The sequence below is a fragment of the Lissotriton vulgaris genome, chromosome 11, assembly GCF_964263255.1.
Source record: "Lissotriton vulgaris chromosome 11, aLisVul1.2, whole genome shotgun sequence".
NCBI lineage: Eukaryota > Metazoa > Chordata > Amphibia > Caudata > Salamandridae > Lissotriton > Lissotriton vulgaris.
This window is the reverse complement of record NC_141699.1, coordinates 360225953-360239749: the sequence shown is the minus strand read 5'-3', so window position 1 is coordinate 360239749 and position 13797 is coordinate 360225953. Positions and strand designations below refer to the sequence as shown.

Genomic DNA, 13797 nt, shown 5'->3' with positions numbered 1-13797 from the left:
TAGAGGTGGGAGGAGTGGTGGCTGCACCTTAACTGTGCATGAACTGTTTGGCCGGCTGTCTCAGGCCAGCCAAACTGTCATGCACACTTTTCATGTTACCCACAGGCTGTATTGTACAGCCTGGATGAAGAACATGCACAGCCTCCCAGTCCCTCTCTGAGCTTCAAATGATGGTGCTCAAGCCAATCACAACTCTGCTGTAAGGCAGCGTTGTCATTGGTCAGGGGATTCTGAGAGGCTGGTTCCTACTAGAGGAGAGGTGGCGGCTGGCGAAGGCGACCACCAGGCAAGTTTTCTTTAAAAAAAAATTCCAACCCTCCCCACCTCCCACCACCACCCTACCCGCCACCTACCAGCCACCACTGTACATGGTATGTCATTCTGAGTGTCTGATATATGTTTTTTTATCTCCCAAGATAAACTCATGATATTACCTGTTAGCATGGCATTATGCTGAACTAAACCTCCTGAGAGTATCACTCACAGCTCTTGTTTCTTTCTCATGTGGTAACTCAGACATCTTTACGCAAATGCAGAATATACTCATTACAGCTCACTCTCTAGACCACCTATGTATCACAGAAGAATGGTTCTCACCAGCATCTTCGACTTTATTCCATTTCTTAGTGCCTGAAAACTAAACTGTCATTCACAAAAATACAACTGACAGAAAGGAGTATCCATCAATCTCAGGAAAAACTGTTCATGCAGATCAGCCGATTATCTATCATTCTCTTCACTAGACCTCATCTTGTTTATTTTCAGACCAAACAAAAATATCACACTTTGGTAAACAGTATAGAAAAAGTGGTGCTATCTGTTCAGGAGGCATGTGAGCCATTTGAGTGCCACCAAAGCAGGGATAGATACAAATTAACTCGGGCTTAAAACAGGAAAGACCATGTGTCTGATTGCTGGAACGCTAGCAATCGCAAATATGCAAACTAAATGAAATGAATGGAAAAAATGGTATTTGGGACTTTAAAAAACCCCACTAATATGCTCAAGAAAACACAGGATTTGGCTTCTAGAATTATTGAAAATATGCTCAGTTATGATCACAGTTCTTTAAGAGTGACAGTTTTTGGTGGGTACCATTTAGTAGGTTTGTCTTCGATAGACGAATCTTGGCTCATAAATTTGTCTGGTCATTAGATTTGTTTCAGCCATAATCATTCTTAGATCTCTAAAAGAACAAATCATTCATCCGTTACACCTTTAAATGAAATACTCATAGAATTTAGATCAGAATCGAACTTACTAGCCTGGGGAACCCGAAGATCTAACTTGCCTAATAATGTGGGTATGGTGGGATGTACAGAAACTACTGACGCAAAAAAAGTGCTCCAATACCACCTGTGGATTTGGCTTTATAGAAACAGAAAACAGATGGTATTAATAGCATGCCATAAACTATCATTAATTATTCACAAGTGTTCTTGTCACGTTTAAGAAATTAGTACTGCCATATGTGTTCTTCTGTGTTTCTGCGTGTGTGAGTCTGTGTGTATGTGTACACAAAGAGAAGTGCTATTATCTGCATACAGGTCAGAGAGTATGAATCACTTAGATTTCAGGAATGATAGGATGTCTAAGGAGTCTAACATGATCCCTAGAGATGTCTTTGTATTAGCAGTAATGCAAGACTTCAACCACTCTCAAAGTATTGGGTGAAGCAAGAATAATGAGAGGCCTTCAGATTCATGTCCTACAGCTTGAGCTACCAAAATATTGGAGTGCTGTGTTCTCTCACAGTCACTACACATATACCATCTTATCAGTTGTTAACACATGGAAAGTCTCTAAATGGTGGTTGGAGGAAAGTATAGAGATGGCTGTCTTTCGAAAGTATGTAGGCTACCTACCTACCTGAAATTACAGTTCTCCTGTGGTCACCGGAACAAGTGTGAAATATGAACGGGACATGGTCTTTGAAGGTGCGGAGCGGGGACAAATAATTTCAAGCAATTCTACAGGGGTGGCAAAACGATGCAATGGTCACAGCCATCACCCTATTTTAGGGTCTTATTATTTGATGGATCTATACATCTCCCTGCACCGGGTTCTAACCGTTAATATATTTCCTTTAGGATCCATGTTCTATGTGGTGTTCTAGTCGCTCCAGAAGTTGTAGCTGGTGTGCTTTTCCTATCAGTCAAGCAGTCATGGCCTGTATGTTGTGCCATTTAGCCTGTATGTAATGTGTGTGCCATGCCATGCTGTCCACGGCATATGGCTGTGTATTATGCCCAGAGTGTTTGGGGGATGACAGATGAGCACTACTAAACAGTCCAGACTTTTTAGTAGCCGTGGCCTGAGATGAGTGTCAGTTAATTGATAGCTTTACTGAGAGCTGCTGTGGTGATTAAGCGTATGCACTAACAAATATGGGGGGCATATTAGAAAGCTGGTAACACCTTTGTTAATATAATAGGAAAAATAGAAAGAGGAAAATAACTTTTTTTCACCATCTACTTTTTGGACACTATCACACAGCCAATGTTGGAGTTTGTGTCTATGTGAAACCATACATCTTCAAAGATTGTAATATATGCCATTAGCACCATTCGTAGTATTAACTATGTTTTATGTGCTTTGATTAGCCTGCTGTGGACCTAATACGTCCCATTCTCTCCATGGCTGACTGTGGCAGTGACCAAGAGAAGACTGTAATGTCAGGAAGGCTGTCCATTGACGGGGATGAGCAGACGCCCGGTAAGGAGAAAACTTCTACTGAGAATGCAGCCAAAATGGACGAGGCCTCCCACAATCCACAAGTCATGCAACTACCAGAACAGCACATGGGACCTCGTCAAGGAACTGAGTTCAATGAGCCTAAAGGTGGAGGAGCACCTCATTCCCAGAGTGAAACCTCAGATCCAGAGATCATGAAAATGAGTGTTGGCACTCCCACTAGTCAAAGAGTCACACGACAGAGAGCCAACAGGGCTTTAGACTTCTTAAAACAGATAAGAAGGAAGTCAGCTCCCATCCTTCCCTTGCCTCTGGAATTACGGGGATCCTTGAGAATATCCTCAAGGAGGTCAGTGACAATACTGCAGCCCGCGAGCCAGGAATCACCATCTGAGGGCTTAAAGGGAAGTGGAACAGTGGAAGAGTTCTACAGAATGAGTGAAGATCACAAGACAGTGAGGACCAACTTGGACAGCGTAATGGAAGGGCAACCACGGCTACAAAAAATTGAAATCCCAGATTTAAGTGGGGCTGGTAGTATATCAGCTGTGGAGCTACAGGGAGAGCAGGAGTCGAAGAACAGCCAGAGAGACACCGTTTCATTTCGAAGAATGACCAAAAGGGAATACGGGGGCACTATTAAAGCTAGAACTTCGGTTTACTGGATGGGAAGTTCTTCTGAAGAAAATCAGGTAGATGTGAGTGAGCAGAACTTCTGTCTACCAGTCAATGACAACCCTTTTTTGGAGTCCTTTTCAGCCTTATCAAGTGTGGAAACGTTTCCTACGTCAATGGTAAGATATCAGGATGTGGTTCTACCAAACAAGGGTGAAGCATTTCAAGAGAAAACTGAAGCTATTAACTGTGAACAGAATGAGAAGACACAAAGTGATGGCAATGAGAAAGTATACAAGATGGATGCTAAATGTGACTGCCACGGAGAGGTGGAGAATAGGAAGAATGACAGTGCACCTCTATTAAATGAGCCGAAGGGTTTGAATTCTGCTCTCAGTGCCAGCCCTCCTTCTAAGAATATGGATCCAATGGAGAAGGAACATTTTGAGATAGGGAACCCAGTCAAGGCCAGGTCAGGGACACAGAATGTGACAGACTTTCAAATAGGCAGTCCTGGTTGTGGAGACGGATGCCAAGCAGAGCAGGAACACCACTTAATGCTGCATAATATAAGAAATGTCACTTCATCAGAAAGACAGCCCTGCATAACTCAAGCAGGGATTGCAGAATTTACAAATGTGCAATGCTTGGCAGATGAGGAAGCAACTTTTTTAACTTCTCTGAGATCAGACAGCATAACTGGAGAAGGATTGGCAAAACAGTTAGAAGGACTACAGCCAAATAAGGAAGAGAGGTTGCAAAAGGAGGAAGGATATGGCCAACAAACACAAGAAGGGGGGCAGTCAACAAAAGGAGATGGGGAGCTATGGAAATATCAAATGCTAATGAAAGAAGACAGGTTAACAAGAAATGAAGGGCACATAATGGAGAATGGAGGCCCGAACCTGATGGTGAAAATGGTTCTAAATGGGTCAGAATTGCAAACAAAAGAGAAAGAAATAGAGAAAGCTTTAAGGAAGCATACCCGGCACGAAACGGCAGCAGAACAGAGAGGACCAATGGAAGTAAATGGGAATACTCTGATCACAAAGAGTAGGGCAACAGATTTATCAACCCAAGAGAAGCTAATCCTAATGGAGGACCCCTTCAAGAATGATGACACAGAGAAACTTGTCAATAGGGAGACAATTGGGATTAAAGCTGACACACTAAGTAAAAAAAACAATATTGAGAGAATAGAGATGAAAGTTGGAGGGCAACATGAAGATGCCTTCTGCGAAACAGATGAGAAGAGGACAGAAGGTGTTGTTGGACCCGAAAGTCAAGTGCAGCGATGTAATATCCCTGAATCTGAGCAAGACCGAGAAGTGTGGATAGAATTAGTGGAAAACCAAAGCAGCAGGAAGAATGTGGATATTTCAAGAGATAGACTTCTAGTGTCGTTGGAGCCTCTAAACCACAAGGCCAATGGCCGGATGGAGGGAGGCCTGTTGGGTAACACCGAAGAGTTAGGCCTTAGCAACGGTGGTACAAAGCTGGCGGAAAATAAAAGAGCCGATAAAATTCCATCCAAGGCAGCAAATGATTCTCAAGACCAAAGGAGATCCTTTCATCCCAAAGATGTCAGTAACCTTGTGCGGGTAAGCTTTATCACACAACCATGTAGAGGTGTACTGACTTCAAACAATATACAGGTAGACTGGTTTCATGCCAACAGCTATGTCAGGCAAACTACCATATACAGATAAAACGTCTTTAAAAAAAACATATGCGCATGTGTATAGTCCACAATGAAAACAACATGTACAGGTATGCTGGCCGTGGAAACATAAATACAGGATTCAGAAAAACAAACATGTACTAGCAAAGAAAAAAATCAATACATAGTTATGTTGACAATGGATACATACGTTTCAGACGCACAACACAGAAGATTTTATCTGGCTTCAGACAAACAACCAAGGGTTGACAGTCTTGCTTCAGACAAACAAAAAAGTCCAAGTGCACTGACAAAACAAAAGTGTCAGCAAAACAATATCGTAGGGGTAGGTTGACTACACGTAAACACCCATGTACTGCATGTTGCGTTCAAGCAAATTATCTAGGGTAAGCATAGCTATTTTAGGCAAAGAAAGATATGCAGGTGAACTGGTTTCATGCAACCATCAATGTACTTGGTTGCTTCATTCAGAGACACAACTATTTAAACTATGCTCATTAACTGGTATCAGGGGAGCAGCCATTGTTAAGTATTCTAGCATTGAGTAAAGAGCCCCCACTACGCTCTGCACTGACAGGCTCCTAAGAGAGTGCAGGCAGAGCAGCCTAGAATTACTTTGTGACGTGGCAACCGTGGGTAACAGCTTTTGTTAACAACTGTTGGTACATCATAGCAGTGAATTGTTGGATTTGAATCCAGCTATTTGCGTTATTGGAACTTTCCCAGAGCCCAACGTAAGATATAGAATTTTAGAAGAGGAATAGTGAATTACTGGGATATTTTAAAATGAGGGGTTCTGGGTGACATAAAGTAAACAACAAAAGTGAAGCTCAAGCTGTCTGTGATGTCACTCAGAACCTCGAGGGGAAAAACATCCCTGTAACTCCCTTTTTACCCATCTATTTTCATCTGATATGCAGTGCCAGAGAAGTAATAGGGGAGCTATTCATAACATGGCCTCTGTTCTGTACCCCTGTCCCAAAGGTAAAAATAAAAATGTAAAAATACCTTACCTGTTATCCTTGACTAACCCCCTACCTTCCTTCCTTCCCGCCCTGCATCTGTGCTTTCTTCATTCAAAGCAGACAAGCAGCGCTGCGCTGACAGGATCTCAGACAGCCGGGTCAGCCTGGCCCGGAAGCCCTTTATGACGTAGCAAAAGTGGGTAAAAAGTTTTGTTATCAACTGTTGCTACGTCGTTATTGGCTTTGAATCCAGTTATTCACGCTAGTGCTTCTCTACCAAAGCCGTACATAACAAATATGTAGTGGTATGCTAAAGTTAGACAAACACGCATGTACAGGAAGGCTAACTTTCGGAAAACAACAGTTTACATATATTCTAGATGCAAGCAAAGAAACTAGTACAGATATTATTATTTGCCATTTGTTAAGCGTGCTGCAACCCATTGGTTTTCTGGTGCTAAGCCCTACAGTGACATTACTGAAAACACTACCATTAAAAGAGCCATGTTTTAAAGAATTTGCGGAACTGCATTAATGAGGTACAATTCCTCATATACTGAGTCAAGGCATTCCACAGTTTTGGACCTAGATATGTAAAAGAGCGACTGCCTGATCGTACTCAATGTATTCTCGCTACGCAGTATTGTCCCTGCATAGCGGATCTCAAATTTCGGGAAGGAACATAAAAGGAGGCCAGCTTTTGTATATATTTCGGGTCAAGGCCTGCCTTAGCTTTGAACATAAAGCAAAGGGCTTTGAATTGTATTTTTTTTCCAACGGTAACCAGTGTAACTCCCACGGAACGGGCGAGGCCAGGGTCCTTCTTAAGCGCGAGTGAGAAGCCTAGCCACGGCGTTCTATACTACTTGAAGGAGCCGGATAGATGCCTTGTTCGCACCCAGGTACAGAACATTGCCATAATCCAATCTTGAAAGAATGAGAGCCTAAATTAACACCCTCATTGCTGAATGAGGGATGATCCAACTAATTTTTTTCACCACTTCATGACTGCAAAGCAGTATGATGCAACTATGGCCGCTTTGGGATGCATGGACAAATCGTCATCTAGCCAGAAGCCCAGGCTTTTTACTTTTGGAGAAGAAGTGGGAACAGAACCTAAAGAGGCCGGCCAGTGCTCCAGACCCAATAGTTGTGGATTTTTTCCCATTATCAGAACTTCAGTTTTGTCCCCGTTCAGTTTACGCAGATTGCCATCCATCCATGCGGTAATCCGCTTGAGACCATAGTTATTTGACTCAGCATGGTGTTTCTGATGGGAAGTCAATGAGAAGGTAATTTTGGTGTCCTCGGCGTATGAATAAAGTGTAAGGCCACAACTCTCCACCACATCTGCTTATGGATGCACATAAAGGTTAAATAACAAATAACCCTGATGAACTCCTGAAAGGAGGGTATAGGTCTGTGACCGAGAATCAGACGAAAATACTTGGAAAGATCTTGTTTTTAAAAAAGAGACCAGCCATTTGAAGGCGGTGCCCTTCAGGCCAATTTAGCTCAGTCTCAGTCAAAAGCTGCACTCAAGTCTAGCAATATCAGGGGCACAAAATTACCATCATCAAGCAGACCTTTTAAATGCTCCGGGCCCCTAAGAAGGCAGACTGTGTGCTGTGACTCCTTCTGGACCCCGACTGACAGAGACGGGTGGAGGAGTTGATAGGTTTCAATATAAGTGGTTAAGCTTATATTTACATGTTTTCTAAAATCTTAGCGAAGAGTTGTAGCACAGAGATAGATGGGTCTGTAATTTGCCCAGGTAATAGGGTCAAGATTGGGCTTTTTTTAATAACGGAAGAACCATGACATGTTACCATGTTTGTGGCATATAGCCCTCTTTGATAGAACCGTTAAGCAGATCTATCACCACATATAACAGATCCCTGTCTAGAAGCTCCAACCTGGCCGTAGGAAGTGGATCCAGGGGGATCCCGATTTAATAGCCCATGAAATGGACAGGAAACCCTCATGGCAGCAGAGGCAGGCCACCATTTTTTTAGATGGCTGAAACGTATCTGGGGGTGAGGGTAGGATTAGAGTAGGGGCATGTCGAAGAGTAATATCTAATTCGTCCTCAAGAGCCCTGGACTTCAGGTTCTCCTCTAACTGGATTTGAATGTTAGTCACTTTGTTAACAAAAAATTAGGCCAATTCTGTGCACTGGGGCTGAGATAGACAAACAACTGGGGACCGTTTCTGGGATCTGCCAGCTCCTTAACAACTTCAAATAAGGTTTTCGAGCAGTTCTGGCCCTTGAAATTTTATCTGAATAATATGCGGGTTTTGCCTTTCTACAGAGGGTGTGATATTCTTTGAGCGCCAATTTATAATTAATTTTGGCTTCCATTTCATAGCTTTCCTTCAGCGTCTTTCCATGCTTTTTCATTTTTTCCTCTCTAAATAGAGTGTGTCATTAAACCAGGGGACCGGTAGATGTATTCTATTAGTAATTTTAACCATAAGAGGAAGAGAGACATCTAAGGCCTCCTTAAACCAGTTATCTATCAAACAATGGTCAATTTCCGTACATTGTGCTTGGTTAGGTTTAGCTTTGCGCAGTGTGTTATTAAACGCTTGAACATCTAGTTTATGCCAGTTTCTAAATATAGTGGCTTTAGGCAACAACTTGGTGAAAGTATGCTTATTTTAGAAAACAATCATTTACAGATATGCAGGGTTGAAATAACCTAGTTGAGGCATGCTGTCTTCAACAAACAGTCCAAAACATGTGAAGAATGCCAAGTCTGAGTTTTAAGTAAAAGATTTCAACTTCACTGAGCCTTGTACACATATAAACATAGCTAAAAATCAGCCTGGTGCATACATAGAAGTATACACTGCTAAAGTTCTGAGCTAAATTCAATCCCTCAAATTAACATGAAGGCCAGCTTCTGCCATAAGGTTTTCCCCTAGGTGATGTTCCTTCACAAAGTGATGGTGATTTTTCCTAGGTAATGTTCCTTCACAAAGTGATGGTGATTTTCCCTCGCTGATGTTCCTTCACAAAGTGATTGGGATGTTCCCTAGCTGATGTTCTTTCACAAAGTGATTGGGATGTTCCCTAGCTGATGTTCCTTCACAAAGTGATTGGGATGTTCCCTAGCTGATGTTCTTTCACAAAGTGATGGTGATTTTCCCTAGCTGATGTTCCTTCACAAAGTGATGGTGATTTTCCTTGCTGATGTTCCTTCACAAAGTGATTGGGATGTTCCCTAGCTGATGTTCCTTCACAAAGTGATGGTGATTTTCCCTAGCTGATGTTCCTTCACAAAGTGATGGTGATTTTCCCTAGCTGATGTTCTCTCACAAAGTGATGGTGATTTTCCCTAGCTGATGTTCCTTCACAAAGTGATGGTGATTTTCCCTAGCTGATGTTCCTTCACAAAGTTATTGGGATGTTCCCTAGCTGATTTTCCTTCACAAAGTGATGGTGATTTTCCCTAGGTGATGTTCCTTCACAAAGTGATTGGGATGTTCCCTAGCTGATGTTCCTTCACAAAGTGATGGTGATTTTCCCTAGCTGATGTCCCTTCACAAAGTGATTGGGATGTTCCCTAGCTGATGTTCTTTCACAAAGTGATTGGGATGTTCCCTGGCTGATGTTCCTTCACAAAGTGATGGTGATTTTCCCTAGCTGATGTTCCTTCACAAAGTGATTGGGATGTTCCCTAGCTGATGTTCTTTCACAAAGTGATTGGCATGTTCCCTAGCTGATGTTCCTTCACAAAGTGATTGGGATGTTCCCTAGCTGATGTTCTTTCACAAAGTGATGGTGATTTTCCCTAGATGATGTTCCTTCACAAAGTGATTGGGATGTTCCCTAGCTGACGTTCCTTCACAAAGTGATGGTGATTTTCCCTGGCTGATGTTCCTTCACAAAGTGATGGTGATTTTCCCTAGCTGATGTTCTTTCACAAAGTGATGGTGATTTTCCCTAGCTGATGTTCCTTCACAAAGTGATGGTGATTTTCCCTAGCTGATGTTCCTTCACAAAGTGATTGGGATGTTCCCTAGCTGATGTTCTTTCACAAAGTGATTGGCATGTTCCCTAGCTGATGCTCCTTCACAAAGTGATGGTGATTTTCCCTAGTTGATGTTTCTTCACAAAGTGATTGGGATGTTCCCTAGCTGATGTTCTTTCACAAAGTGATGGTGGTTTTCCCTAGCTGATGTTCCTTCACAAAGTGATGGTGATTTTCCCTAGCTGATGTTCCTTCACAAAGTTATTGGGATGTTCCCTAGCTGATTTTCCTTCACAAAGTGATGGTGATTTTCCCTAGGTGATGTTCCTCCACAAAGTGATTGGGATGTTCCCTAGCTGATGTTCCTTCACAAAGTGATGGTGATTTTCCCTAGCTGATGTCCCTTCACAAAGTGATTGGGATGTTCCCTAGCTGATATTCTTTCACAAAGTGATTGGGATGTTCCCTAGCTTATGTTCCTTCACAAAGTGATTGTGATTTTCCCTAGGTGATGTTCCTTCACAAAGTGATGGTGATTTTTCCTAGCTGATGTTCCTTCACAAAGTGATTGGGATGTTCCCTAGCTGATGTACCTTCACAAAGTGATGGTGATTTTCCCTAGCTGATGTCCCTTCACAAAGTGATTGAGATGTTCCCTAGCTGATGTTCTTTCACAAAGTGATTGGGATGTTCCCTAGCTTATGTTCCTTCACAAAGTGATTGGGTTGTTCCCTAGCTGGTGGTCCTTCACAAAGCGATGGTAGTCAGTGATCACTTTTTAACTATAATTGATTGTGGGAATAGCATCTAATCAGCCCCCCCGTTCTTTCTGCTGAATCAACAGAATTCCGGAACGCAACAGCTTGCTTACCACATGCTGGGGCTACCTAGAGCTGATCACATCGCGCCAGTCTTGTCTGCTATGCATTGTACTTTTCTCTGTATTACCTACCAGCCTTTTCACCTCTAGAGTGCTCTATTTAAATCCGCTAAATTCTTCTCCTAGGAATCTTCAGTCTAGTTTAGAGCTCCCCTTCTACCTCATGTTTCCAGTGATCATGAGCAGGTGGTCATAATGTCACAGTCCAAGCATTAAAACAGCGTCACAACAGAACACAGATTGATAATATACAGGTTCCCATTCAACAGGACCTATGTACATGCACTATTGTATAGAGACCATCAGGCATTCAGCCACCATAGCCTACATACATACATAACCCACACACTGACAGACATCATTCACATAGGTAGGTGCACAAAGACGGGGCTCAGACTGTCAGACATGTTCACTTAATATTTAGACTAGCTGCGGAGTGGATTATATTCTTTATTACAACAGTTACTTCTTCTGAATGGCGGCAGTCTTCAATTCCAGTGCTACTTCAATCCTTCCATTATTTTAACTGAACACCTATATGCAGCAATACATTGAGCTCGACCTGTCCATTTTTGGTCTCTTTGGTATGATCATACATACGCAACACTGCCATTCGGTGCACACTTCTCTATAGTTTCACTTAAGGCTGATACGTTGCTCCATGTACAGTGCAGGACAGTCTTGGGATTTCGATTTGTTAATCATTGTTATGAAGTCTGTTAATCCAATTAGGTCAAATGAAGCAAAGAAATAATACAAATCTAAGACTGCTCTGATTCGTTAAACCTAGGACTTGTAGCACTATTTCTAGTTTATTTTTAGAGATCTGACATCCCTAGATGCTGACTGCAGTTTGCATGCACTAATTGTGCCAAACTGAATTTTGTTCACTAAGCAGACATTTGCTATTTACAATTTAATTACTTTTGTTTTGCTTTATGCCTTCCATTAGTGGTGTTTATATACCACACAAAGTATTTATTTTTCTTTTAGTCTGATTGAATGAATGAATGAATGAAGTCATTTATATAACGCAGCTTTCACTCCGAGGAGCATCTTGGCGCTGAAAGCGGGTGAAATGAGCATGGAGGAGAGTAGTCTCAAATCGGAAAACTTCATATAAGAGCTAATACCAGATTATCTGGGGTTGCGAAAATCCAGGTTTTAAACAGTTTCTTAAACATGGGTTCTGACTGCATGAGTCTCAGATGGGTGGGCAGGCAATTCCAAGCTTTTGTTCCAAGGATAGCCATTGACTTTCCCCCTCTGGACGTCAGGTGAAAGCGGGGAGGTGCAAGAAAATTTTCAGATGAGGATCTCAGAGGACGTTGGGTAACATATGGTTTAATTCTCGTCCTGAGGTATTTGGGTCCAGTTAACCTGACCGTTCTGAAGGTGATTACTAGGATCTTAAAGAGGATCCTTTTGTGTATTGGCAGCCAATGGGGGGTTGGACTGCCTCCCAGACTGAGGAGCCCCTTGGCAGTTTCAGTACCAGTTGGGCCGCTGCGTTTTGGACTATGTAGCTTTTTCAGAGTTACTTTGTTTGCTCCTGCATACAAACTTTTACAGTAGTCCAGGTGAGACAAGATTAAAGCCCTGCGACTGTCTTACGAGCAGTAGCTGGAAGAAGATCAAAAACTATTTTGAGGGATTTTATCATATGGACGCAGTTGCCGGCCACCAAGAGCCGTTGCTGGTGGAAGGACAGCGAAGTGTCGAATCTGATCCCCAGGTCCTTTACAGTATATTTAAATAATATCCAATATTATTACTGTACAATATGGTAAGTGTAAAAATTACTATTCCCACTCCAGAGAGTGCAACAGTAGGGAAAGCGTTGGATAGCGTAGCGATAAAAATTACTATCCCCACTCCAAAGAGTACAACAGTAGGGAAAGCGTTGGATATCGTAGGGGCTAAAATTACTATTCCCACTCCAGTGGGTGCAACAGTAGGGAAAGCGTTGAATAGCGTAGGGGTAAAAATTACTATTCCCACTCCAGTGGGTGCAAAAGTAGGGAAAGCGTTGGATAGCGTAGGGGTAAAAATTACTATTCCAACTCCAAAGAGTGCAACAGTAGGGAAAGCGTTGGATAGCATAGGGGGTAAAAATTACTATTCCCACTCTAAATAGTGCAACAGTAGGGAAAGCGTTGGATAGCGTAGGGGTTAAAATTACTAGTCCCACTCCAAAGAGTGCAACAGTAGGGAAAGCGTTGGATAGCATAGGGGCTAAAATTACTATTCCCACTCCAGTGTGTGCAACAGTAGGGAAAGCGTTGGATAGCGTAGGTGTAAAAATTACTATTCCAACTCCAGTGAGTGCAACAGTAGGGAAAGCGTTGGATAGCGTAGAGGTAAAAATTACTATTCCCACTCCAGTGGGTGCAACAGTAGGGAAAGCGTTGGATAGCGTAGGGGTAACAATTACTATTCCCACTCCAAAGAGTGCAACAGTAGGGAAAGCGTTGGATAGCGTAGGGGTAAACATTACTATTCCCACTCCAAAGAGTGCAACAGTAGGGAAAGCAATGGATAGCGTAGGGGTTAAAATTACTATTCCCACTCCCAAGAGTGCAACAGTAGGGAAAGTAAATACTTCATCTATTATTTAAAAAATGTATAAATTGATATCTATAAAAAATTAATTAAAAGTAATTACCAATTTAATATAATATAATAATTAACCTATTAAAACGACTAATTAACATTAATTATTACAATTAGTTACCTATTAATACAAATTAATTACAAATTAACAAATAATTATTTAACAATTAAAAATTAATTAACAATTATTTCAAAATAAATACAATTAAATACATTTAATTATTTAATTAATTATAAATAAATTACTTCCCACCCTATTCCCCTATAAACCCACAACCCTCTACAGAAAATAAATCAGTAAAATTAACATACTTAGCAATTATTCAATTAGATTAAATTAATTGGGAATTAGAATTTTATTAATTACACATA

At 41.7% G+C, this 13797-nt stretch overlaps 1 protein-coding gene across 1 annotated transcript in view; it reads left to right on the top strand.

Moving 5' to 3' along the window:
• LOC147679776 (uncharacterized) overlaps nucleotides 1-13797 on the top strand; it is a 275399-nt gene that overhangs the window by 166473 nt on the left and 95129 nt on the right. The window contains exon 9 of the mRNA XM_086944753.1: nucleotides 2604-4910. Within this exon, the coding sequence (XP_086800879.1) occupies nucleotides 2604-4910 (2307 nt within the window). The remainder of the gene's footprint in view (nucleotides 1-2603; nucleotides 4911-13797) is intronic.